This window comes from Jatropha curcas, chromosome 2, assembly GCF_041381405.1.
Source record: "Jatropha curcas cultivar XTBG-Jc1 chromosome 2, XTBG_Jcur_1.0, whole genome shotgun sequence".
NCBI classification, from domain to species: Eukaryota; Viridiplantae; Streptophyta; class Magnoliopsida; order Malpighiales; family Euphorbiaceae; genus Jatropha; species Jatropha curcas.
Genome location: NC_143152.1, coordinates 22,636,911 through 22,664,006, shown reverse-complemented (window position 1 = coordinate 22,664,006; position 27,096 = coordinate 22,636,911). Strand labels below are relative to the sequence as shown.

General features: G+C 31.3%; 1 protein-coding gene across 1 annotated transcript; it reads left to right on the top strand.

Moving 5' to 3' along the window:
• Positions 1-7,818: 7,818 nt before the first annotated feature.
• Positions 7,819-11,527, top strand: LOC105642106 (CASP-like protein 2B1). Its single transcript, XM_012226797.4, has 3 exons — positions 7,819-8,169; positions 8,269-8,401; positions 10,946-11,527. Exons 1-3 carry the CDS (start codon positions 7,946-7,948, stop codon positions 11,195-11,197), a joined length of 609 nt encoding a protein of 202 aa, XP_012082187.1. The 5' UTR covers positions 7,819-7,945; the 3' UTR covers positions 11,198-11,527.
• Positions 11,528-27,096: the final 15,569 nt, after the last annotated feature.

Here is a 27,096-nt window from a genome sequence, read left to right as displayed (position 1 = left end):
GTGTTAAGGAATCGTGTTCGTGTGTCATGACCATTTTGACGCCCCTAGTATGTTCTACATCGAAAAATGCACATAGATTATTAATGTATTTTTCAATAATGATACTAATTTTGAGAATTTAACTAATTATATTAAAATAAAAAATTAAGCATTTTTTTATTTTGTGTGTACGATTTATTATAAATGATTATTTATTTATTTGAAATATTAATCTATTATACTTATTTAGTGTAGTGTGTCCTAAGCGTGTGAATGTCTTACTTTTTTGAAAATTATCATATCACGTACATTTGATAGTGTTATTTTTATAGTATTTTCAATATAATTTTTATTAAGATTTTTAGTATTTTTAATTTATTTAAATTAATTTTTATTTAATTTTGTTATGTTTTTATTTAAAAGCTTCTTTGAAACACAACTCACTTGATCTTAAGAAAATTTATAGAGTTTTGGCACAGAAAAGGACAAAATGAAGCAAAATATTTTAGCACGCCCAGCCCGTGCCAATCAGCATGCCCGTGCTACAAATACCCTGGACTTCCAGAGCCTGGCACGCCCTGACCGTGCTATGGCGCACGCCCATGCTAAAAGACCAAGAGCTAAATTGAGTCAAAATTGCCAACCAATTTCCACCAATTTTAGGAGCTAATCTTGGACAATTTTCTTCACATGCAAATCAAGATCTAATCTATGCACATGGAAGAGACATGATTAGGAGAAATTTAAGGCCTAATGAGAACTTTATTCCCTAAACAAGGTGGAATTTATTCCCTAAACAAGGTGGAATTTATTCCCTAAACAATATAGAAGTTCTCTCCCAAGAAGTCTATATAAAGAGAGGAAGGATACCATCTCATATGCCATATCTCAAATATCTCTCATTCTCTTAGTCTTGTACATAGTTTTATTTCTTCAAAGATTTCAAGTATTCAAAAGTTGTGCCAAGATTCAAGGAAGCCATCCAAAGTCAATTGTTAACTAGTTCTTATTTTTAAACTCTTAATCTTGTTTATTTCTTTCATTATTCTTATTGATTATGGAATATCTATCAAGTATTATTGATTTTTATTTAAGTACTATGTCTAACTAAATTCTCATACTCGGTATTTGATATAGCTTAACTTCTTTTCCAATTTATAATGTTAGATTTGTTTTTCTTTGTTTAAGTTATGATTCATTAATAAACTTAATGCTTCCAGGCAGAGGTTATCCCCTGGATTGATTTATTTTATTAATCACTATCGGAAGAATGATTTTTAATATGAAAAAGTTAATGAATCACATGAGAATAACAACTTGATGCGAAAGTTATACGGTTTGACTCATGAGGGGTTTTCATGAATTAACAATTTTAATTTATGAATTCATAAACAACTACAAAACTTAATGATTTAATTCATGTTTGATTGTGCTATTGGAAGATAGATAGTCAAATGGAATTAAAATAGCTAACAATACATCGGAAGAGCTTGTTAGTGATTTTAGAGTTGTTTCCCCTGCTTGGACAATTAAAATTAATTAATGAACTAATAAAATAAATTGGATAGAATTAAGTGAAATCAAAATCCCTAGTAGTTTTAAATCCTTGATTTCTTTAATCAATAAATGCTTGCTTGATCTCTTCTTATTTTACTTGTTGAATTTAAATTCTTGAAACAATTTCTTCATTTATCGTTTAAATAATAATAGGTTAACATAATTTTGGTACTTGGTATACAATCTTCGTGGGAACGATATTCTACTCATCATATATTACTTATAGCGATTTCGTACACTTGCGAAAACACTGTCAACGTTCCGGTATCTTATGTCCCGTGTTGTACAACCTAGCTCCTGATATATGAGACTACTCCATACACCAAGCTAATCAACTAGTGGTTTTTTTTATTATCAAGAAAAAATGAAGTGTTTTTTTTTAATTTGTTTTTATATCTTTTATTAATGAATGATTAGAAAAAATAGGAAGGAACTAAATTTTTTTTGAAAAAACTTATGTTACTTATTTTTTTGATATAAAAGAAAAATAAAATTAATTTTTCTCTATAGATTTATTTTTATAGTTTTTTTAACTTTCCTTCTAATTTGAAGAGAAAATTATTAGAATTCTTTTCCCTTATATTCCTTTCTTGTTTCCCAATAAAATATAAGACAATTTATCTTCTTACAACTATGCTGAATAAATGCTCTCATTACACTTGGCAATTTGAGATACTTACACTTGGCTGTTATTTAAGATAGACTTTTCTGCTTTTATATATTATTATATAAATAGGAACAGGAAGAATTGAATGAAAAATCACTAAGAAGATCAAAATTTCATAATTTTATATTGCAATTTAATTTGTTCAACAAAAATATAAAATTGTGTAAAAAAAAATTAATTTTCAATGATTTTAACTTTTATTTTGTTACATTACATTTTTTTCAGCTTTTTTTTTTTTTAAATTTTCTAGTCAAAATAGTTTATAAGTCTAAATAGTCCTTAATAGCTTGATATAATGAATAAATTTTGATTCAAATATTTTTTTTATTAATAATAATGTGGTTGTAGTGCTGGTGGTGATGCTGGTAGAGTAATAATTGTTGTGATGGCGGCGACGGTGGCGATAGTGATAATGGTGGTGTGCTAATCACATTACATATTTATAAACAACTATAAAAATTGAATGGTTATTACATTTTATAAGTTTTCTCAATTACATGACTAAACATAATAATGGAATCTCAATTACATTCTATTCCATTATATTTTTCATTACATTACATCTTTGATTACATTATATTGCATTGCATCAAACCGAATTGTCAGTATTATTGTCACATGAGCTGCTTGGTGATTTGTTGATGTTGGACATTTTTATTTGGTCCAGTGACTAGAGTTCGACTCTGCATCCCTATATCATTTTTATTTATAAAAACTATTTTCCCCATTTCTAGTCGTATTTTCTATCTGAATAGTTTATTTATAAAAATTATCGAAGAAAAGTAAACATTTAAATTTAGAAATTAAACGTTTTTTAAATTAAAAATTGCAGCCAACAAGTAATTTGAGTTGCCATTGGATATTTATTTAATTTTAAGTTTTTATTTAATTTTAATTTTAGGTTCGATTTTATTCTATGAATACATAAAATTCACATAAATATTAAAATATACAATATATCATGTTATAAATTTATAACTCAATTTATTGTTTATTATTGGTTATTTAGTTACAACTTAACAACCTATAAAAGCTTACCTCTTTAAAAAAAACCTATAAAAACTAGAATTATAAATTCATTAAATAAACTCACGACACTTAATTTATTCAAAAAGATAGATTTAATAGTATAACTCATGATTCTATTTTAATATTTTTAAAAATAATATGAGATTAAATTTAGTTAGCCCATATTACTACGCCTAATAAACCTCATAATTACACTATATTTCGGCTCCAAATTTAACATTTTAAACACTTCATAAATCAGCCCAATTTGTAATACACTATAGTCATAATATGGGCTATCGGTAACACATGCACTAGGGATACATATATCTTACAACTGCGGAGTTTGATAATATCTAAGAGTAATAAAATTTTTCTATGTAACAGTACATTAATTAATCAACTACAGAAATTTAGAAATTTACTTTTATAGCTCTACGGAGAAAATTGCAGAGCCTTGGCCAACTCGTAGAAAATTCCTAATTCCTTTTCAGTGATCGTCGCCGGAGTTACTTGGAGAGAAGGACGAAGACGCGACTGTGTCGATCGGGCTGAAGTCGCGGCTTCGTTGTGACTTTTGCGCTCACCAGAAATGGAAATGGAGAGAAGGAAAAGGAAGGTCGAACTGCTGCGGCGAGGAGGCGCGGTGCGAGTCTCTGGTCATCGAAAAAACGAGAGGAGGAGAGGGGCGCGCCTGCCTCGCTCAAGAGGGAAGAAGAAGAAGAAAAAAAAAAAGAAAATGGTTTTTAGAATTTTCTGGGCCATTTCGGTTCGATTCGAACCGATTTGGCTCAATTCAATGATTTGCCTCGATTTTTGTTTGGTTTTCGAGTTTTTCACTTGGTTTTCAGAAAATTCAAATTGGTTTTACGGGTCCGATTGATTTATTTTAATTGATTTAATATTTATCGTCCAATATAATTCTTTAGAATTTTAGAAAATCCTCAGTTAGGAGTTGCGACACTATACTTTGGGCTTAGGCCCAACTCGCGAATTTGGATGCGGATTAAGGTTATATAGTACTTGCGCCCCATACAGTCAAAAATCCTGATTTTTGATTTATTAAAAATTTAAAAGTTTCGAAAATAAAATTATGGGTTGTTTCAATATATAGATTATTATAACTTCATTCTTCCCGAAACATTTAAATTTTCCATAAAAGGTGCATTTTTATAATTAAATATATTCTCTATTTAGTTCTCCACATTTAACATAATGCTACTATTTTTTTTGAGCATTGGGGAGGGCATTCGAACTTGAATATATTGTCAGGTCGTATATACACTTACCACTAAGCTAAGTCTTGGTGTGCAACATAATGTTACTATTTAGTTTCTCTTTATTATTATTTTTATAGCACTTAATGGGAAAAATGACACTTTGAATGAAAAAAAAAAAATCAATATATTTACCAAACAATTCGTTAATTCATCAAATTGAAGCCCTCAAAGCGATATTACACATATGGATAATCCTTTTATTTTGTAAAACTAATTTTTGTGTCGATTGACTTGTAAAATCTGCTTTTTTATGCTGTTGAGTTTTCATCATCTTCTCCCAGACTTCCCTATTATTCTTTTCGTGAGCTTATACTCATTTTTGTAATAACTTTTTTTTTTCTTCCTTTACCAACTACAATATAAATAAACAAAAAGGAAACAGGTTGTTGAAAATTGAAAAATACAATCAAATCTCAAAATCTTTACCTTGGATAATTTAATTTATAAGTAAAAATCACATTTTTCTATTTTATTTAAAACCTTTCCCTAAAAAAGAGAAAAAAAAAAAAAATCTCTTGACGTAATAGTATGATTATACCAATTGTCGTTTTTTCCATCTCTTTTATCTTTGCAATCCTAATATAATTTATTCTATATATTTTTTTGTGAATATTTATTCTATATATTTTGTTAAATTCTAAGTTAGCAAAAGTAGAAAATCCATTTACTATAATAAATGTTGGACTGTAATCAAAAGACTAAAAAATTTTAAATGCTAAATTAAAGATTAAAATATGATAAAAGAACTTTCTAATAATTAAAATATTTCTTTTTTTTTTTAAATTTTTTGAACATGATAAATTGTCATTCCTAATTTTATCTAAGATTGGGTAAAACCCATCCAACTGAAAAAGTCCAACTGAATCGATTAATTTAATTTTTAATGCGTTCATTGAATCTCAGTTTAATAGAAAAAAATAATAAAACTTTTTAAAACTTAGCTTAGTTTTCATTTTGCCAAATTAAAAAATATAAAAATTCAAAAATCAAATCAAATCAAACAAAAAATTATTTCAATTTAATTTGTTTAGACAAGTTAATTGATTGAATTCGATTTTATTTAAAAAAAATAAAAATTTTTTTGATTTTAATTCATCTAGTTTGATTGCATATGAACCAACCTTTTCATCCCTAAATGATCTCATGGTTAAACTTTTCCAAATTTACTTTTCAATTTCCCATTTCTCAACTAAGGGGTCTATTCAGTAAAATTAGATATTTTGATAGTTATTAGCTGTTGTAGTAACATTTAACTATTAATTGTTTTAATAATTTTTTATAAAATGATAAAAATTAAACTTTATATGAATTAACTTTTTATAAAATATTACTTTAACTTTTAAAAATTAATTCAAACGTTATATTATCGAATATTATTAAAAACAACGTTTAACATTTTAACTCATCAAAATGTTAAACAGCTGAAATCTATTTAAAAAAACTGTCGCGTAAATGTAAATACTGGCTTAGGCTAAGAGCAAAAGAGACACTCCTCAAACTCCATCAAATTAACATGGGAAACCAACCACATTACCTACCTTACAATGGCCCACCACCACAATCATTTGATCAACATGACGTATGTTTGATGTCCTAACTTAATCACTTTACTTATGAAGAAAAGAAAACAATTTGTTTTTGTAGTTCACACTTATTTAGACACAAAATGGGCCATCATTAAATCTCAGCTAGCTAAGCTCCATAACCTTCATTCAATACTTGTATAGAAAGGAATTAACAATGGCCTCACCTTATCTAATCCTTGTCTTGGGGCAAGCATCAGTTGCCTCTTCCTAGAAATAAAATACTACTAGAACAAGAACCAGAGTGCCTCATGTTTTTCCTTCTTCAATGGGGTTTTAATTTCAATGGTCAGGCTTTCATTAAATGGACCTTTGTATGTACTGATCCTGCCTTTTTGACCATTTGGCAGCCTCACCAGCTTCCACCATCCAACTCCATTACACTCACCATCAGATAATTAAAAATTAAAACTATTTAAATAAAATTCTTTCAATAAAAATGATTTCAACCATAACTATTAAACTAATTTTTAGATATTAAAATAATATTTTATTAAAAGTTAACTCATGCAATATTTAGTTTTTATCATTTTATAAAAAGCTACCTAAATAACTAAGAAATACAGAACAACAAAATTTACCCCCATTATATTAAATATGAGGAATTACTACTCCTGTTTCTAAATACTTGTCATGTTTGAGAAAGTATCATATAAAAAAAATTTTTTTTTTCCATTTTTATCCTTTGTATATGACCAACAATTATTTCTTCAAGTCCTAAAAAATTTGGTGTTTGGATATATTAAATTAAGGGCAATATAGTCAATTTATACAATAATTTATTGTAACTTAGATAAAAATTTCAAATGTGACAAATATTTGGGAATGGAAGTAATAAACAGTAACATTATATTAAATGTAAAAGACCAACTTATTTAATGCGACTAAAAACTTGCTATTACCTCTGTTCCATAATACTTGTCACATTTGAGAAAATAGTTTGCTCCAAAATACTTGTCACATTTGTGGTTCAAGGAGTAATAAATATTTTTTTCCATATTTACCCTTTGTATATGACCAATAATTGTTACTTCAATTTCATGATTTTCTTAGAGAATTAGTATTAAATTAAGGGAAATATAGTCAATTTACTTAATGATTTATTAGAGCTTTGACAAATTTAATAGTTTTTTTAAAGGACGTGAAATTTCAAATATGACAAGTATTATGGAATAGAGGTAATATTTTAGAAACCTATTAATATACTTGTCAAATAAAAGAGATAAAGTTATGATTATGATCAAATTTAGGGATTCAATAGTTATTTATTAATTTTTCTTATTGCAGTGTATTTAGTCTCACTTTAATACTAAGTTTGGATAAAAAATTAGGGAGGAAAGAAAATATTGAAGGAAAAGGAAGAGGAAAAATTGTTAAAAAATTTCCTATTAATGGTTGGTTGTGTGAAAGAAACATAAGAGAGGAAAAGTGATTTTATAAGTTGAAATTATGAATGATGAAAGTGCAATAAATAAAGATCAAACTATAATTCAATAAATAAATAGAGTAAATTTATTTGTTTTTCTCCCCAATATTCACCTCTTTCATATTTTTCACCAATCCAAACATATGACTTGATTAGACAGGAAAAAGTAAATTACACATAACTATGAAAATCCGCTTGTAATATCACTATCACTTAGGACCAAGAAAAAAAAAAAAAGGGAAAAAAACACAAAAAAACAAGAAAACAAAAACAAAAGTGAAAAAGAAATTCTCCCATGAGCTGCCTATTTAAGGGGACCGAAGGTTTATGCTTGCATAGGTGTGAGGCCTTATGGGTTCAAGCTTTTGAGAGTTTTTGTCTATTTCTTGGGTTTTGCTTGCTTCTTATTTTCTTTATCTTTGTCACATTTTTTGCGTTCGTTAAAATGAGTTATTTGGGGGTTGGTGTTAGTCCTGGAAATGTTGCAGTATATCATGGCACTAATGTGAAGGTGATAGACAGGAGAGTTAGGCTTGCTGAGCTTGTTTTGAGGTGTGTCACCTGTGGCTTAGGAGTTCTTGCTGCTGTTCTTGTTGCTACTGATACCCAAGTTAAAGAAATCTTTTCAATCCAAAAGAAAGCGAGATATACTGATATGAAAGCTCTTGTGTAAGATCTTTGAAACTGCAAATTAATGGTTCCCAAAAGTCTTTCTTTACTAAAGTTTCTCTAATTTCTTCATTATTTTATTTTATTTTTATTTTGCAGATTTTTGGTGATTGCAAATGGAATAGTTGCTGCCTATTCTTTGGTTCAAGGGGTAAGATGTGTTGTGGGTATGATTAGAGGAAGTGTGCTCTTCAACAAGCCCTTAGCATGGGCCATCTTCTCCGGAGATCAGGTATTGATTACTTCACGCTCTCTATGTGTTTGTTTTTTGGTCTATGGTTGTCTCTTTACGTTTGAAAATCAGAAAAAAAAACTATTTATTATTTATTATTATTATTTTTATTGATTAATTTGGCTCAAACTGGGGTTTGATCTTCCAATCTGGCAATATTGGAGATGACTCTACCATTTTCAGCTAACTCCAGCACTTCTTTGCTCAAGATATGCATGTAATTTGTGCAGCTGGAGTTCTATTGTAAATAGTTAGAATTAATTGTACTCTTCTTTTGTTTTGATCCTGCCCTACTTTGGAGTTATTTCTGGATGGGGTAGGTGCTGACCTGTCCAATATCATTAATGTCCCAAACCTGTGCAATTCCTTTGAGTGTTCTAGTCCTTTGTCAAGTTATGTCAGTGACTAGCCAGCTGCTAACTATTATGGTTATAAATTATCAGTATTAATTTTGTCTATTTGATAAGTTAATGCTATAATAAAATGCTATATTTCTATTTGCTAATTAAGGTATTATTCCTAATGTTTACTGTTGGAGTGGCAAATAAGGAAATGTTACTTCTTGCCAAACTTGAAGTAGATTCAAGAATTATTATTACTGCCTTAAGTTGCATTCCTTAAGAGATGCAGAAAATTACTCAACTTTGATGAGTTAGATCTAAGATCAGTGAATAGAATACCACCTTCTAAACAGGGTATTTAGTGATAAGTGGTAATCATGTGTTTTGTAAGATAAAGGAATATCACAATGTTTTCAAAACCTTGATCAGAGCTTGACTTGGTTCCATGACTAGTACCTAGTTCAACTAGAGGTTTAAACAATATGATATGTCATAATTATAATTCTATCTTTAAAATTTAAGAAAAAGGATTAGGATAAAGCTGTATAAATAGTAAAAGAAAATTTGTAACACATCCATCATAAGCAAAAAAAAGGTAAAGCGAGAAAGTAGAGCTCTTTCAATTTCTTATTGTACTTTTTGAGCTGTTAAGTCATTACTGCATAACTTTGATTAAACTCGGCATTATTGGTTTTTCTAGTTCATATGGTTTGCTGGTTCTTCTTGGTATTGACTAGGTGAAAGGCTGGTCAACAAAAGGCTTTAAACTGGACTGTATTTCTGATTAGATTCCAGTTTAGCCTGACAAAATGTCTTTTTTTTTTTTTTTTTTTTAAATATTTGCGTACTGATAACCTGGTGCTGTAACACATTCCCATATGTGAGGGCTCTGGCTCTTATTGCTTCCTTATTAGGTGTTACATATTTAATGTTCCAGTGTCACCAGTTTGTCAGTACGCCTCTGCCAACTTGTCACTAAATGAAGTCAAAATAAGATAGTAAACATTTATTATGAAGGCCCACTACTGTAGAGATTTGATAACGGTATCTCATGCATATTGTTAGAAACAATAATTAATTTCAATTGCTACAATTGCTTTTTAGAACTCCTTTCCATTTCTTTATACATTAGCCATCTTTCATTCATCCTGGATGGATAATATGTGTTCTTGAGTTCTCCATGCATGCCAGCTACTTTTGCACTCAGGCAGAAGAAATTAATAGGATTGAGTTTTTGTCATAAATGGACAGCCTAGACTTAGATATGTGCCATGTGGCATAAATACTGAGCGGATTTGTATAATAGAAATTCATATGTTTTGTCAACACATTTAATGATCATGTGTATCTCATGACTGTTCCATGGATCTGAATATGATATTGATGAGTCCCTCTGGGGTTGCGTGGTCTAATACAAAACTAATGCAAGAATATGCTCTTAGTCTAGCTCTCTTGGTAGGGGGAGCAGGGGGGCCAACCAATGAGAAAGGTGGGAAGGGGCCATGGTCAATTAGGGTAGGGCATGGCCATCTTAAAGGCCAGCCCCATCTAGAAACGTAGATTTTTTGTCATGCTGATTAATAAAAGCCGAAAACAAAGTAAAAATGGTACTGTTGTTGTTACATCAAGATATGATCAAAACAAGTTTGAACTAAATACTTTCTTCAATCTGTTAATTGATGATTTACATTAATTATAGGTCCATTATCCTCTACATCTTACTCATGTTAATGACAAAGGATTTCAAATTTTCATAATCTATTGCGCTTAATCCAGATTTTTGCATCTGCAGAAGAAATTGCCAAAAATTTTTGAATTAGCGAGGCTAGATGCTTCCTTGACACAACTACACTTGCTTGAGCATTTGGTTTAGTTGCATCACTTGATGAACAACTTGTCCAAGATTGTGTGCTCCTCTGCTCTGTGTTATTTTTGCTTTTCATCTTAGATTTCAACTTCAGAACATTAAGGAATCTTACGAAATTGCATTTACTATCTTAGGCTTGGAATATTGAGTCATTTTGTACAGCCATAAGAGTATGCACAACTCCATATGCTTCTATTTTCCTTAAATCTTTTCTTTCTTAGTAATGGATGCCATCCAAATATCATAAATGAAAATCTCCAAGCCAAAAAAACGCAGATTATCTAGTGATAACTTGGTATGGCCATCTCATTCTTACACACTAGGCCATTTGTGCAGGTGATGGCGTACTTGACAGTGGCAGCTGTTGCAGCTGCTGCACAATCTGCAGCATTTGCAAAGTTGGGACAACCTGAACTACAATGGATGAAGATATGCGATATGTATGGAAAATTCTGCAACCAAGTTGGGGAGGGAATAGCAAGTGCTTTTTTCGTTGGTCTTAGCACGGTCGTTCTGTCTTGTCTCTCTGCTTTCAGCCTCTTTCGTTTGTATGGGGCAAACAAGGGCAAGGATTGTGTAAGATGGTAGGCTTCATCTAGTAACTGACGAGTTCCTTGCTCTGTGTATGATCCACTAAAAGTTATGTATAAGATGATGGCTTTGTCACTGTAAGATGAAGAAAATAGTGCAACTTTAAGACTGCCATGTTAAACAATAAATCAAGCTTGTATTTTGTTGTTAAATCTGTAGATTTGTGCTTTTAACATGCCTTTTTTATCTAAATTGTTAAGAGGTGGAATAGCTATTTGAGCTTTCATTAGCAAGCTTGAAATTTTATATTGGTGTAAGGTATGAATAGCAATCATTCTGACTGTGATATGCATTTATAAATATCTAAAAATATGTTTTATCTTTCAAGGTATCTTTCGAGTATTGGGGAGAAGAGATTCGAATATGGATCTATTGTCCAGTCATATATGCATTTACTAAATGCTATATCATGGTGTGCATCTTCAAATGTATTTAAATAATTGTTGATCGTTCATTAGAGATGTTAAATTTTATTCTTCAATTCTTATTTATAAGCATAAGAAGTTTAAATTTTTTAAAGTTGAATGACTTTTTAATCCTTATAAAATATTAATGTCCGAAACTAAACCTTTTCGTAAAATTGTAATGTGCTGAAAATTTTATTTCGTACAATTTTGAAATTGTAATCATGCTCAGATTAATTTGTCTAATTTAAAAATTAGTTGTAATTATATTCATTTGGTCATAAGTATATCCATGTTGATAGAATTAAATTCAAAGATGAGTTAATGGGCTATTGTTCATTTCAGTTTTAACCAAATGAATACAATTACAATTAGATTTCAAAATTAAGTTGAAGTAGTTCAAGGTTGAAAAAGTAATTGTCATTCTCTCTTAAAAGAATACACTCATAGCATAAGTTGGAAGAGCTTGAGGAATAGATTTTAAAAGAATTTTTCGACCTTTTCTAGAGACCAATTTATTATTCTAACTATTAATCTGAGCCCATAGTCGATCCTTAAGAAAAGAAAATACATGCTTTTTACTTCGACCAATTAAAGAAGACAATCCTAAATATCTTCCACCACTTAAAAAGGTATGAACCTATAATTCCCGCAAGTGGTGGACCTAAAGGCTTTGGTTAACATTAGGACTAAATATAATTTCCAACTTAGGGAAATTAATAGTTCGACTCCTAGCTTCCTCATATTCTCTCAAAATGTCTTTAACCCGGGCAATCTCATTTCTATAGCTTTAGAAAAGAAAAGGCTATCATCAACAAACAAGAGATGTGATAACCTTGGACATCTCACACCTGCCCTATTACCATGAACCCAATCCTTTTTTCCGCTTTTCGACCTCAAAGAAAAAAAAAAATTAAATAAATGGATAAAGGGTCTCTTTGTCTAATCCCATGTTCTTGAGTAATAAGACCAATAATTTTCCCATTACAGATAAAAAATAATAGACATCAGTAACACATATCATAAATTAGTTTACCCATCGATCATTTAAACCCAATAGCCCTCAAAAAATCCCATTCTACTCTATGATTGGTTTTACTTATATCAATTTTTAAAGTAATTATCTCCTCACCACCCCAAGTCCTTCTCTTCAAAGCATGAATCATCTCAAAAGCAATAAGTACATTGTCAGAAATCAATCTACCTAGAACAAATGCTGACTGGTTATCAGATACAATATATGGCAAAATCTTTTTTAGCCTATTAGCTAGCGCCTTCAAGACAATTTTGTAGAAAACATTAACAAAAGAAATAATTTGAAAATCAATCATTCTTTTTGGATTAATGATTTTAGGAACTAGAACTATCAGAGTATCAGTCAAAGAATGAGGGAAACTACCATTCTCCAACCATTAAACACAACCAGCTACTATATCTAGACCAATCAAATGCCAAAACGTCTGACAAAAGCAGCATTCAAACCATCCATACTAGGAGATTTGTTTGGACGCAATTAAAAAAAGAGCATCTTTAAACTCATCAAATTTAAAAGGAGCAAGTAAGCAATCATTATTAGCATTTGTAAATTTCTGATTAATCAAACTAGCAATTTGTCTTGGATTTGTAACAGTTCCAGTAAACATAAATTGGCAATAGTTCAAAACAATGGACTTAATACCATCTTTACATGTAATCCAAGCATCATCATTACGCAAACCAATAATTCTATTATTTCTACGACTATATTGGATGGAGGCATGAAAATATTTAAAATTTTGGTCACCATACCTGAGCCAAAAAGCCTTAGACCGTTGTCAAAACCTTAAATCCTCCTACTTTAAGATATGATTCCATTTAGTTTGGAATAAGAATATCTTTGTCATTGTAATTCGAATGGTCATTCTCAAGGCAGTGTTGCAAGTAAACTTTGCGAGACTGAAATTCCTTGTTACGATGACGACCCACTCACGAAGAAAATCAAGTCGCAGCTGTCTTTTTACCAATTAAGTCGGACTACCCCGAATCAGACCAGCCATGCCTTACCACATAAGAAATATCATAATCAGTTTAACCACTCATTATCAAATATGAAAACAGACCTTCGAATAATAGGATGTGACTAAAAAGTGTCTAAAATGACAGGCATATGAATCACTTACTAGTGAAGCCAGAGTCTTAATGAAACAATTAGGAAACAAAGCAAGAAAATCATCTGATACTAGATCTTTATCCAGATGCTCTCAACAAGTAATGACATTGTCGCGCCATTGGAACCATGTAAAACATTCCCGATAGAAGGAATATCCAAAGACCATAATCCTCTACTGCTTGAAAACCATGAATAAGAAAGTATGGCCTATCATGTTACCTTGTTTTTCATCATGAGACGAGATATTGTTTAAATCGCCAAATAGCAACGATGGCTTATTATCTCAATTAGCAAGAGCCTGCATCAAATCCCCTGAACTTCAATGCCGAGAACCCTCCGGATATCCATATAATCCTGTAATTCGGATATCCGAACCACCCACACGAATATAACAGTTTATAAAGTTACTGGAACAACGCATAATTTGAAATTGGAGAGTTATTCCAAATTAATGCAAGGCCTCCATTGCGCCTAAACAATCTACTGTAAAGCAATTGTCAAAACCTATAAAATTCTTCGCCTTTTTAATTTTAGATTGAGCACACTTCATTTCCATTAGAAAACAACATCCAACCTATATGACAAGGATAAATCCTTGAGTAAATGAACTGTTTGAGGGTTGCCAAGCCATCGACAGTTCTAACTCATGATTTTCATAATACCCGGCTATCATGCAAAGCAGGGTTAGCCGTTGAAGTTGGAGATTGTTGCTAGGTTGTCGAATCAACTTGAGTAGAAACAACATATGCATTAGTTGAAGAAGTTGTTTTCCTAGTCATTTCTTCCCATCATCTAACTTAAGAAGAACCTCTTTTTCTTTTTGGCCCACAAGATCAGTCAATAATCCCACATCAATTAACTGCAAATCCATAGAGTTTGCATAATTTTCCTCACTCGTTTGAAAAGATTGCTTACCAAGAAAAGGACCACCAAACTAAATAATTTTTGAATTTGGACTACGAACCATATTACTATTTGACAGGATTTTTCACATGTGCACGATATCGCAACAAGTAATAAAGAATGAATAGAGTATCATTCCATGAAGATTGTATACCAAGTACTAAAATTGTATCAACCTACTATTATTTAAACGACAATAAGGAGAATTATTTTAAGAAATTAAATTAAAATAAAAGAGAATAAAAAGAAATCAAGCAAGACAATTTGATGAAAAGAAATCAAGGATTAAAAGTTACGAGGGATTTTGATTTCACTTAATTCTATTCAATTTATTTTATTAGTTTGATAATCAATTTAATTGTTCAAGTAGCGAAAACAACCCTAAAATCACTAACAAGCTCTCCCGATGTATTGTTAGCTATTTAACCCAGTCTAATTGCATATCTTCGAATAGCGCAATCAAACATGAATTAAGTTATTAAGTTTTATGGTTTGTTTATAATTCGTAACATAAGGTTGTTAACTTATGAAAACCCCCATGAGTCAAACCATATAACTTCTGCATCAAGTCATTATTCTCATGTAATTTATTACCTGTTTCATATAAAAAACCCTTCTTCCAATAATGATTAATGAAATAAATCAATCAAGGAGATAAACTTTGCTTTGAAGTATTAAGTTTAATAATAAATTATACTTTGAGCAAAGAAAAGCAAATCTAATATTATAAATTGAAATCGAAATTAAGCTACATCAAATCCCTAGTATGAGAGTTTAGTTCGACATAGCAATTAAATAAAACTCACTTAAACTTGTAAATACCCATAAAGAATAATAAACGAAAAGAGAGTTTAGAAATAAAAACTAGTCAATGATAGGCTTGAACGATTTCCTTGAATTTTGACACCAATCTTGAGGACTTGAAGTCTTGAAGAGAGAAAACTGTGTAGAAAATAATAGAATAAGAGATGGAATATACAATGAATGGCATCCAACGATCATGGCTAGTCTCTCTTTTGATATAGACTTTCTGGAATATCTTCGTGTTTGTTTAGGAAAGTGGATCTCTATTGAGTAAGAAATCTTTTTGAGATAAAAAACTGTTTAGGCTTTATATTTCTTTCAAATTAGGACTCTTCCAGCGTTTAAATAGCATTTAGACTTGATTGGCACGTCAGAAAAGTATCTCATGTGGGTCCATGCAACGGCATGGGCTAGAACTGACGTTCTCAGCCCAATGCAAAATCTAGTCTTCAGCACGGGCATGCTATCCGGCACGGCTTGGGCATGAGTCCCCAAGGTGGTTGCAGCATGGGCCGTGCTTAGATGAACATGTTCAGAGATCAACAGTTACTTTTGGCAAGGGGGTGCTCTCTGGCACGGCTTGCGCGTGCTAGGCTCTGGGGACTTCAAAGTAGTTGCAGCACGGGCCGTGCTGTAGTCAGCACGCTCAAAGATCGACAGCCTTTTGTAGCGCGGGCGTGCTAGCTTCTGAACCTCTATTGAATTGAACACAGCATGGGGGTGCTAGATAACACGCCTAGGGCGTGCTAGCCTCTTTGGTTAGGAACATTCTTTTCTGTATTTTTGGCGGGTTTTCTATAGAAATGCTGCAAAATTTTCCAAGATCAAGTGAAATGTAATTGAAGGAAGCTTTAAACAAAAACATAGATAAAACTAAATAAAAACTAATTAAAGAAATTAAAAATATTAAAATCATAATAAAAACTATATTAAACATACTATAAAAATAACATCTATCAAAGCTCTCCAAACTTAAACTATTGCTTGTCTCAAGCAACAAAACTAAAAACAAAAAAAAGACACAAGCTAAACAAACTAACAAAGCTTGCTTAATATGGTTGGGGATAATTAGTCCCAATTTCAAAAATATCAAAAATTATTAACATGAGAATAAACTCAATTTTCAATAAAACACATTCCTTAATTTAAACATAAGTTTATAAGATTTTCAACACCAATAATTATTCAAGTTATGACAAATAGAATATGAATTTTCACAAAAATTATTTAACCCGTTTAACAATGTAAATCCAACATTCCCATAAGAGCAAAATTAGTAATCTCTTATTCACAAATGAAATGCATACAATTAGAAAGATCAAAAGGTCTTTATTTAGATTGTAATGGGTTTTAGGGATATACTTTAGCTAAACAAGGGAAATGATAAAAGGATAGATAAAAGCACAAAGAATGCATCTCTTAAGATTTTCATTACATCCAAATATATATAAATATATATTTTTTTAAAAGAGAGATTACTATGGAATAGTTTACTAGCACAATATTAGAGACCATTTTGTAAGGATTATTTTTTTTAATATTAATATTTTGATAACAATTTCCTTGTTATAATTTCTTAAACTTGAATTTTGATTACTTTTTATTTCATGGGGTGATCTTTTTTTTTTTTTTTTTTTTTTTTTTTTTGTCTCTTTGATTGCTTTATTCTTTATATATATATATATTAATGTAGCTAAACCTCATAATTATACAATCTTGTACTGAGGGTAAGGATTTAAACTTGGTTTAATGGCTAGGTTAAACAAATATAAATAATAAAATTTGGATATAGGCTTCAAATTGGTTACAAAGGTTATAATTTAACTTAGGTGGCCTATGTTAAATATGAAGTTCAACAAAAAAAAAAAAAAAATGCCTAAATCATCTCTTTCTAAATGTACGCATTTAAAATTTTGCCTCAAAGGAAATTCTAATTTTTTCTAGGAAAGCCAATGTTAAATAAATTTTGATTAAAACACACCTATATACCATAAAATTTTAAAAAAATCAGTATTCATGATCTTAAAAACAAATGGTTAAATCAAAGAATCATGTTAAGTTAAAAATTTAAGTTAAAGCTTAAACATACTAGACTAGAAAAACAACTAAATTTATCACAAGTTACTAAATTATGATAATTTTCAAGCTTGCTTACAATTATTTCAACCATATTAAGCTAATGAAACAAATAAAACTAAAACATTAAATAAAATTTTCCTTCCCCCAATTTTATCTAGTACGTTGTCCCCAATGTGCATAAAATCAATTCCCCAAACTTATCATATTATCAAGAATGTGCCAAAAGAATATGAGAGTTGAGAAACCATTACCACCATTTTATTAAAAAAATACAATAAAAATGAAGAAAAAGATACGATAAGAGTCGGGTGTCGGGAATTCTCAAAGCTATGAAAAAGAATCATTAAAAACAAAGCACATTATATGCAAAATACTTAATATGAAGAGGAACACGGTCTGAAAATAAATTAAGAACTAAAAGAAGTGCAAACCAATAAAATAAAAAACAAAATGAAAAACAATCATTCCTCAGGTGGTGGAGGTAGATGCGGCTGCAGCAACTGTATCACAGTTTGGAGTTGACTGGCAATTCCCTGATATTGGCTTTACATGGTATCTATTCTAGAGTCGAGGCTCCCATGCATAATTTCTATGGATTGGAACCGGTCAAAAATCATGGTCTTCATTCCTTGAAAACGAGCATCAAACATGTCCATTCTAGACATCATACGTGTGAGAACCTCTTCGTTGGACAAATCGGACGTTCCCTAAAAGGAAGGACCAGCTCCAAATGTACCTACATCAGAAAAAGTACCAAAACCGGGGAAGGTATGTGGAATATCCTCCTCCATATTAGTATCACCAGCCTCTTCAGTTTCATCAACATCAAGTCTTGCTTCTTGGGATGCCACAATATGGAACGCATTCCCTACCTTCTCTACTAACTCATATGCACCATGACATCTATGTCAAGTCTAGTACCCTTTCCACCTCCCACAATGTCATAGACTGATCGAACGGGGTTCCACGCTTTCAAATGAAAAGCAATACGAGTCACAAAGCCCATCATAATAGCTCCCATTTTTGTCCTTGCAATTCTAGCTCATCGTTGGCATAACCAAAAGCCAACATTAAGAATTATTCCCTGGTCCATTGCCCAAATAAAGTATAATTCATTCAGACTTAACACCCCATCACTCTCACTATGTCTAAAAATCGTGTTAGCCAAAAATTTGTGAATATACCTATATGCTGGGTTTCTCAAGTTAGTTTCGACAATCTTAAATCCAAGGATATATGTAGCTTCACCCATGTCCTTCATTTCAAAGTTGGATGATAACCAAGCTTTGACATGAGTCAGATACTTTAGGTCATTTCTAGGTATTAATATGTCATCAATATATAAGGACATAATGATAAATTTTCCATTTGATCTTTTTGTGTAAACACAATGATCTTCTTCAATCATGGAAAAACCATCCGAAATGATTGTTCTATAAAAATGAATATACCATTGTCTAAAAGACTGCTTTAGACCATAGATTGACCTCATCAATCTACAGACCTTGTGTTCTTGGCCTTCTTTGACGAAAATTATTGGTTGTACCACCTCATCCAATTCTCCATTGAGAAAAGTAGTCATTACATCCATTTGATGTAATTCTAGATCACGGTCAATTGCCAAAATTAACCTTAAGGAAGTGAACCGCACAACAGGAGAAAAAGTTGTTGGCTCAAGGGTCAATTTCTAAACTCGTATTTTGATGATTAAAACAAAACAAATAAATTTAAATTATGTTACTTGTGCTAATATTATTTTATGCAGAATTATTATGGAAAGAAATCGTACAAGGCAAGTCCTACAAAATCCATAGTGTGTGAAGATAATTCGAAGACCCTAGTGGTTAGGTATTTAGGATACTTTGTAGGATAGAGAGAAAATTCATATATGAGCACATAAATTAATTTTTCTCTCAACAAAAATATTTTTCGGAAATTAGATTTTTCAAAATAAATTCTTTTATTTGTTTTCAAAAAATATTCTTTAAAATCGAAATGATTTAATTACCTAAAACTAAAGAGATTTTATCTCTAAATGATTTTGGTAATAAATCATACATTATCTTTTTCGGAAATTTCTTTGAAAACCTAAAAGTACTTCAATTTATTCTCTTACCTTAAAAACGAAGGAAGACTCTTTTCGTTTTTAGTAAGAGCATCTTTTCGTAAAAATATTTTCTAAAATAAAATGCTGCCGAAAATCTTTTGTTTAAAGGAAAGTAAAATCGTTTTTTTATTCTCTTACCAAAAGGATAAGATAAATTTTTGGTAACTAAGATTTTCGTATCTTCTAAATAAGGAAAGCAAATATTCTGATTTCAAAATGAAATATTCACTTTCCAAAAGCAAGAGACTCAAGCTCTCTATATAAAGGAGTGTTTCACTCTTGGAACGTTGGTGAAGTAAGAGTTTTCGTTTTAAGAGCATTCTCTCATTGATCACATCTTTATCTCTCAAAACTTACCCTCTACCCCCACTTTTTCTTTTCATCTTTGCACTTCACGTTTTTATCTTTAAAGAGAAAAGAATTTTTACAACTACTTTTGAAAAACAATTCTGTGTTCTAAACGATTTTCTAATCTGATAAACTGTTTTTCCTGTGCTTATATGTGCATTTCTTTCTGTCTATTTAGATTCTGTAATCTATAGTAGACAGGTTTTTATTTGATAAACATTTTGTAATAGCTTAGGTTAGAAGCTATTGTGAAAGAGGTTATCAAGCGACCTTCTCCTCGTGTGAGATTCTAATGTCTTGAATTGAGTTTCTGTACTCTGGCAAAAACAGAAAGGGTTGAGGTTAACTAGAACCTTTGGAAAATCTAGTGAGATAAAGGGTAGATCTAGGTGTTGATCTATTGCCTTGACTGTTGGTTTGTCTCTTACCCTTGAAAAGAGATAACATAGTTGAGGATCTCAAGATGAGTCTTGGGGAGTGGATGTAGGCGAGTTAGTGCCGAACCACTATAAATCACTGTGTTGATCTTTTCTAATTTCTGAAGTTTTGCTTGATACTGCTTTACTTACACTTCTGTTTATATTTTAGAAATGCTAAAGTTGTAAATGTTTTGATGTTCTAAAACTGGAATAAGTCTTATCTTCTTTGAATATTAGAACTCTGGAATTCTGATAAGTGAATATACCAAGTTCTAAACAGTTATTCTATTTACAGTATATTTCACTACTTGGGTTTCTAATTTGTGTTCTAAACCTGGTTAAGGCTCTGTGAAGTAGTTCTAATTTCAATAACTGTCTCTTACACAGTCTTATATGATTTTCTAAACTTTATGAGGAAGTTCTAAATACAATAGCTTTCCGTCATAAAGAAGTTCTAATATTGAATAAGACATTGTGAAGCAGTTCTAATTAATAGCTGCACTTTGCATAGTCTTTCTATTCTTTATAAATAGAACATTGTGAGGTAGTTCTAATCCATATTTTATTCTCACAAGTTCTTTGTTCTTCCGCTGCACTTAGAATTCTATATTTTTGTTTTAAAATTCTAAAATTTATATCTGTTTTTAGAAAACCCAATTCACTCCCCTCTTGGGTTGTGCCATACATATACGGGACCTACAAAAGTTTCTTCATAGTCAATTCCTTCCTATTTGGTATACCCCTTTGCAACGAGACGGGCCTTATACCTCTCGATGCTACCATCAGCTTTACGCTTGATTTTGAGAACCCACTTATTCCCAATAGCTTTACGCTCTTGGGGAAGATCTACCAATTGCCAAACCTGGTTCAAGATCATAGACTCCATTTCCTCTTCTATTGCTTTTATCCATTTGTCCTTAGCTGGACATGAGAATGCCTCCTTAACACTCTTTGGTTCCTCATCGTCTTGTGGGGTAATCATGAAAACTTAATTAATGCCTTCGACCTCAAAATGTCGGTAAGGAATGTTTCCACGATTACTTCGTCTTAATTGAGATTCTTGAGGAACATTTTCATCAAGATCCACAGGACTCCCACTCAAACTAGGATCCACTAATGTTTCGGTAGGACTTAGATATGTACTCCCACTTGGACCAGGATCACTCTCATTCGAATCTGTTGGTGGATATCCACCAATATCCTACCACTTGAAGGAAGTGATCCAACAGAGTCTTGATCTAAGGTCTCAAAAAGAGAAAGAGTATGACATAATTCATTTTGCTTAGGAAATCGTCCTCTATGAATGTGGCATCTTGTGATTCAAATTCAGTTATACCTCCATTTTCATGCTTACTATGAAAACATATCATTTTGATTGTTCAGAATATTTCATGAAGATACTCTTTCCACCTCTCAGGCCTAATTTCCCATACTTATGAGAAGTATCATGAACATAGGCGGTGCATCCCCAATGTTTTAGGATGCTTAAGTCAAGTACTCTACCTGTCCATAACTCATATGGTGTGGAAGTGACTGATTTTGTGGGTACACGATTGAGCACATAGGTGGTTGTTAGCAAAGCATCACCCTAAAAGGTGATAGGCAAATTTGCTTGAGCCATCATTGACCTAACCATTTCAAGAAGCGTTTGATTTTTTCTTTCCGCTACACCATTTTGTTGCGGTGTTCTTGGAATAGCCAATTGATGTTCTACTCCTTTTTCATCACATAATTGTCTGAACTGATTAGACAACTATTCCCAACCACATGCAGTTCTCAATGTTTTGGTTTTTTTATCTAATTGATTCTCAACCAAGTTGATATAATTCTTAAAGCATTGTAAAGCTTTAGATTTATGTGAAATCAGGTAGACATAACCAAAAGGTTTATAGTCATCTATAAAAGTGATGAAATAATAGGCTCCATGTCGTGTCGTCACATTCATTGGACCATAATGTTAGAAGGAACTAATTGCAATGGTATGTTGGCTTTAGTTCCTTTACCAAATGATTTTCTTATTGTTTTTCCTATTAGACAATATTCACAGATAGACAAATCTACCTTATTTATATTAGCTAAAAGACCTACTTTGGCTAGACGATCCATTCTTTGTTGACCAATATGGCTAAGTCTAGCATGCCAAACACAAATATACTGAATTATCATGGAAATGTCAACTGAACCCTAGTCTAAGCAAAACAATAATTGAAACAAGATTTTGTCGAATTTTCAGAGCATACAAGACATCATGCAGGAGTAATTTGCATGTGCCAATTCCCTTCACTTCAATGTGTGCATTGTTTCCTACATAGATCCATCTTGTCCCAGCGGGTACACGACGAAAATTCACGAAGGCTTCTTGATCCCTCGCCATATGGTCTATTCCTCCCAATTCTACAATCCACAAAGGATGGTACTCTATTAGAAAAATAGAACTAGCAATAGAAATTTCGTTCACACATGAGTAAATAGGTTGCACCTTCTTAGGCGCAGTGCAATCCTTAGCATAGTGACCTTTATTGCCATAATTGAAACATTTGACACTCGCAATATTTTCCTTCATAGGATGCTGCTTCTGACCTATGGTCCCATGCGGACTAGATCCAACCACATGCGCCACTGCACTTCATTGTATAGCGTTAAGCCGATCAGCTTCAAGTTCTAAATGTCGTGAAGCATCATTACAGGTGCTTATAGTCTCATTATGTGTTAGGTGCATCCTAGTATGCTCCCAACTTTCAGGCAAGGAATGGATAACAGCTTGGATTTTTTGTTTCTCAATCAGTATATGACTAGCATCATGTAACTCATTTATCATGTTAGACATTTCTCTTAAATGCCACTTCTTTGTATGTTCAGGACGGTTCTTATAAGTGTCGAGCTTGATAGTGAGTGACAGAAGTTTTGTGATGGACAAACTGTCAAACTTGTTCATTAAAGCTTCTCATAGGTCCCTAGTGAGTTGGAAACTTTTGAATTCCATTATAATGTCATCATCCATTGCACTTAGCATTGTGATATGTGCTAAGGAATTCTTTGTTTTAATAAGCTACATAAGCATCATGGCTCCGCCTATCCTGGGTCGTGTTGCCTTCTTCAGGTTGTTCCATATTTTCATTCAAATGTTCAAGAGCCTCTTCCTCTTCCAGCACATATTGAATTTTGACACCTCATCTCTCATAGTTATCACCATTCAACTTGGTTCCTTTGTTAAGTTCAGCAACTATACTCTTCGTAGTAGATGTCATTTGAATAGACACAAAATCTATATGTTTTGACTATATATACACGCTCTTATTAATGTTTGATACATACATGAAAGAATATTATTTTCACACTCAATTGCACATACTGATAATAACTCACTTCATACTTAGAGTCAAAAGGTCTATGTTTCCAATCATCATATAACATGAGATAATATCAATATTGCAAATGTAGTAAAAATAATAATTAATGAGTAAATAGCAATCATCCTAACCAAGTTCCATTGCAAATCACAAATAGACTAATTCTAATTTCATATTTCCAAAGAAATATGATAAAGTCATTCACAAAGAATCAATTATTAGAGAAATATTCCTAATAGGAATAGACTCATCTAAAATCCTCGAAATGTTGCTTAGCAGTTTCTTTAATTGTTGGGCCCATGGCCTCGACCTTATAGCAGCCTTGCTACTAAGCTCCAGGCCAAGGTATGCCCATCTTGTAGATTCTAGTCATGAAGCTCCAAATAAATACAGAACATGACCATTTGCCATTTCTGCGCTCCCATAGATTCGATAACGCTCCAGCTAAAATGCGATGATCATATATGAAACTTAGCATAATTAAATAAAGACTTCTTTCTGTCTTTAAGTTGATTCTCCATATAATATCTTGACAGACTTTGTGGACCCGTACCATATGGGGTATCAGAATTTTTAGGTCATGAGGATTAGAAACTGGGCTTAATCGAATTTCATATGCTTCCCTTTCCATTTCGGCTAGAAGCTATTTTTGCTCAGAAGTCCTTGCCACCTTTGAAGTCTTATACATTCTCACCATAAATTTCTATAACACATTATAGAAAATTATCAAATAAATCAAGTATATTATACACATATGCATAATTATTGATTTAACAAAAATATATAACACTCCTGATATAGGCATTGGACGTATCCCAAAAAAAAAAAAATCCTATGAATTTTTTTTTTTATGTATGGTCTAAAATATTTTTCTCAATCTTCTTAAACAAATGGAGAAAAAAAAGTTTATGTATTAACCAAAAAAAAATTGTTAACTATTTTTTATAATTCCCAAATAAGGATCAAAATAAAAGAAAAAATATTTCGAAGATCTTCAAAAAAAATTTATTAGCCATAGCCAATCAAGAGCAGCCTCATAGCAGTTTCTCCCATGAGGCAGAACCCTTTTGCTAAGCCTAAAAAAATAAAGATGTACCTCAGAGTTTGATTCCTTTAACCAAACTATTCGATTGGGGTTTTTGGGGTCCTAATTTGATTAGTTAGCAAGTTTTTTTGAATTAAACAAATTAATTCAATTTCTAAACATATAAGAAATAACAAACAAAAAAATAATAAGAAAAACTGTCACATATTTTCATGGCCATACATATTTAAATAATAATAAGAAAAATTTAAATACTACCATTAAAAATAATTTTAACAATATATATAAACATATTATATAATTAATGAGTTAAGTGGCATTATTGCAGTTATTCAGAATTCTGCCCAATAGCAGAATAGGAAATAAATAATGAATATTGATTAATGACATATCTGAAAAAAAAGAGAGAATCTGCCGCCTCAATGGTAGATTCGTAAATATGAATAAGAGATACAAAACCTAAATCCCTTTTCCATACCCTACTGCAGTAAATCTTAACCCAAAAATAAATTATTTTATTAAATTTGATTAATAAATGATGTAAAAATTTGAAAAAAAAAAAAAAACAAGTAAGGTAACCAGTACTAAGCCATTGCACACAGCAACACAGTTCTACTTAATTCCTTTTCCTTTTTTTATTAATTAAAAAAAAAAAAAAAAAGAAGTAACAATCTGCCTTGTCAGGTTACTAACACCAAAAACAGTGACTTTATGGTTATTGGTCGTGTACCAGCAAACCAAAAAAATGCCTTTTTTTGAAAATAATTCATATACTCAAGAAGTAAGGCATGGTTAAAAAAAAAGAGAGAGAGTGAAACAGATCCAATACAAGGTAAATCTCATGAGTCACCAAAAAAGCACCTCAACAGTGTTTGTTCATGTCTCCTTTTTTTAATTCATAAATTAATTTAAACACATTTGAATTAATCAGAAACAAAATAAATAAAATACAGATCTAGATTTTTTTTTTTTTTGACAGAATATGCACTTCAAAAAATAATAATCTTTACAATTAATCTAAACATATTTAAGCTTAAATATGCCCAAGATCAACTCAAACTTTCAAATATATGTACAAACTAGAACACAATGGCATCAATGCTCTAATAACAATGTTAATAAAACAAGAGATCATATACCGATACATGATATGTAAAGTCGGTGGGTTGAATACTTATCTCTTGTAGCACAGCGGACTAACAACCTCTAGTCTTGCGTTACTAGTTTGCTGATAGTAGGGAGAAGTCAGGTTTTCTAGAGAGGTTTTTTTTTGGCTGCTTTTGTATTTTTTTTTTTTTTAAGAAAAACGTGTTCTACTTTTTTTTTTTAAAATTTAGTTGGATCACGGAAGATTGAAGGAATCCAACTAAAACACAAATTCTCTAAAATATATATTCAATTAGGATATTTAAACTTATTCAAATACTCAAGATAATAACTAGAAATATTTAATTATTATCACATTTTATTAATGGAGCTGGATTAAAAAGGCTAGTCATGGGCGCACCCATACCCGTCCATTAATTCCAACAACTTATTTCTCTAATAACTCAAATCGTGGCAGACTTGGTCCTTGTAAGATATGTGAATATAGAAATCATACAGCCATGACTTGTACGAGACGTTACTCACGAGATGGCAATAATCAGAATTTTAGCAATTGAACCTCATATAAAAATACGTCTTCTCATGCTATTGGCAATACGTCTTCTCATGCTTTGAGTGCTGCCAATGAATACACAGGGGCTGATGAGCTCTTTGTTGACAATGGTCAAGGTTTTCCTATTTCTCACATTGGTGATATTACTCTTGTTTCTTCTAATGGTAACTTTTGCTTGAAAGATATTTTTGGAACCGTTCCAAATATTCAGAAGCATCTTTTAACTGTTCAAAAATTCACAACAGATAATAATTATTTTTTTTGAATTTTGTCCTAAATATTTCTTAATTAAAGACCAACAAACTCAGAAAATTTTGAGGCACGGCCCAAAGTGAGGATAGAGTCTACACCTTTGTCCAATTTCAAAGCGTGCCTACAACACCATTGTTGCTCCAACTATTGATGACTGGCATTGTCGATTGGATCATCCCAATATTCAAAAATTATCTTCTTTAGTTAAGAATAAAAATATTTTAGTTCTCAATTCCACTCTTAGTCTTTGTACTAGTTGTCGTCTAGAGAAATAATCTCGTTTGTCTTTGGCTTCTATTGAGCACACTAGTAAAAAACCTTTTGATATTATTTTTTTCAAATGTTTGGGGTCTACACCAGTTCAATCAAGTTTAGG

What these genes read in the sequence shown, in the direction of transcription:
- LOC105642106 (XM_012226797.4), top strand. Translation starts at nt 7,946, where the DNA reads ATGAGTTATTTGGGGGTTGGTGTTAGTCCTGGAAATGTTGCAGTATAT. An exon ending in ACTGATATGAAAGCTCTTGT is followed by an intron (nt 8,170 to 8,268) that starts GTAAGATCTTTG and finishes TTTATTTTGCAG; the next exon opens with ATTTTTGGTGATTGCAAATG. An exon ending in CCATCTTCTCCGGAGATCAG is followed by an intron (nt 8,402 to 10,945) that starts GTATTGATTACT and finishes CCATTTGTGCAG; the next exon opens with GTGATGGCGTACTTGACAGT.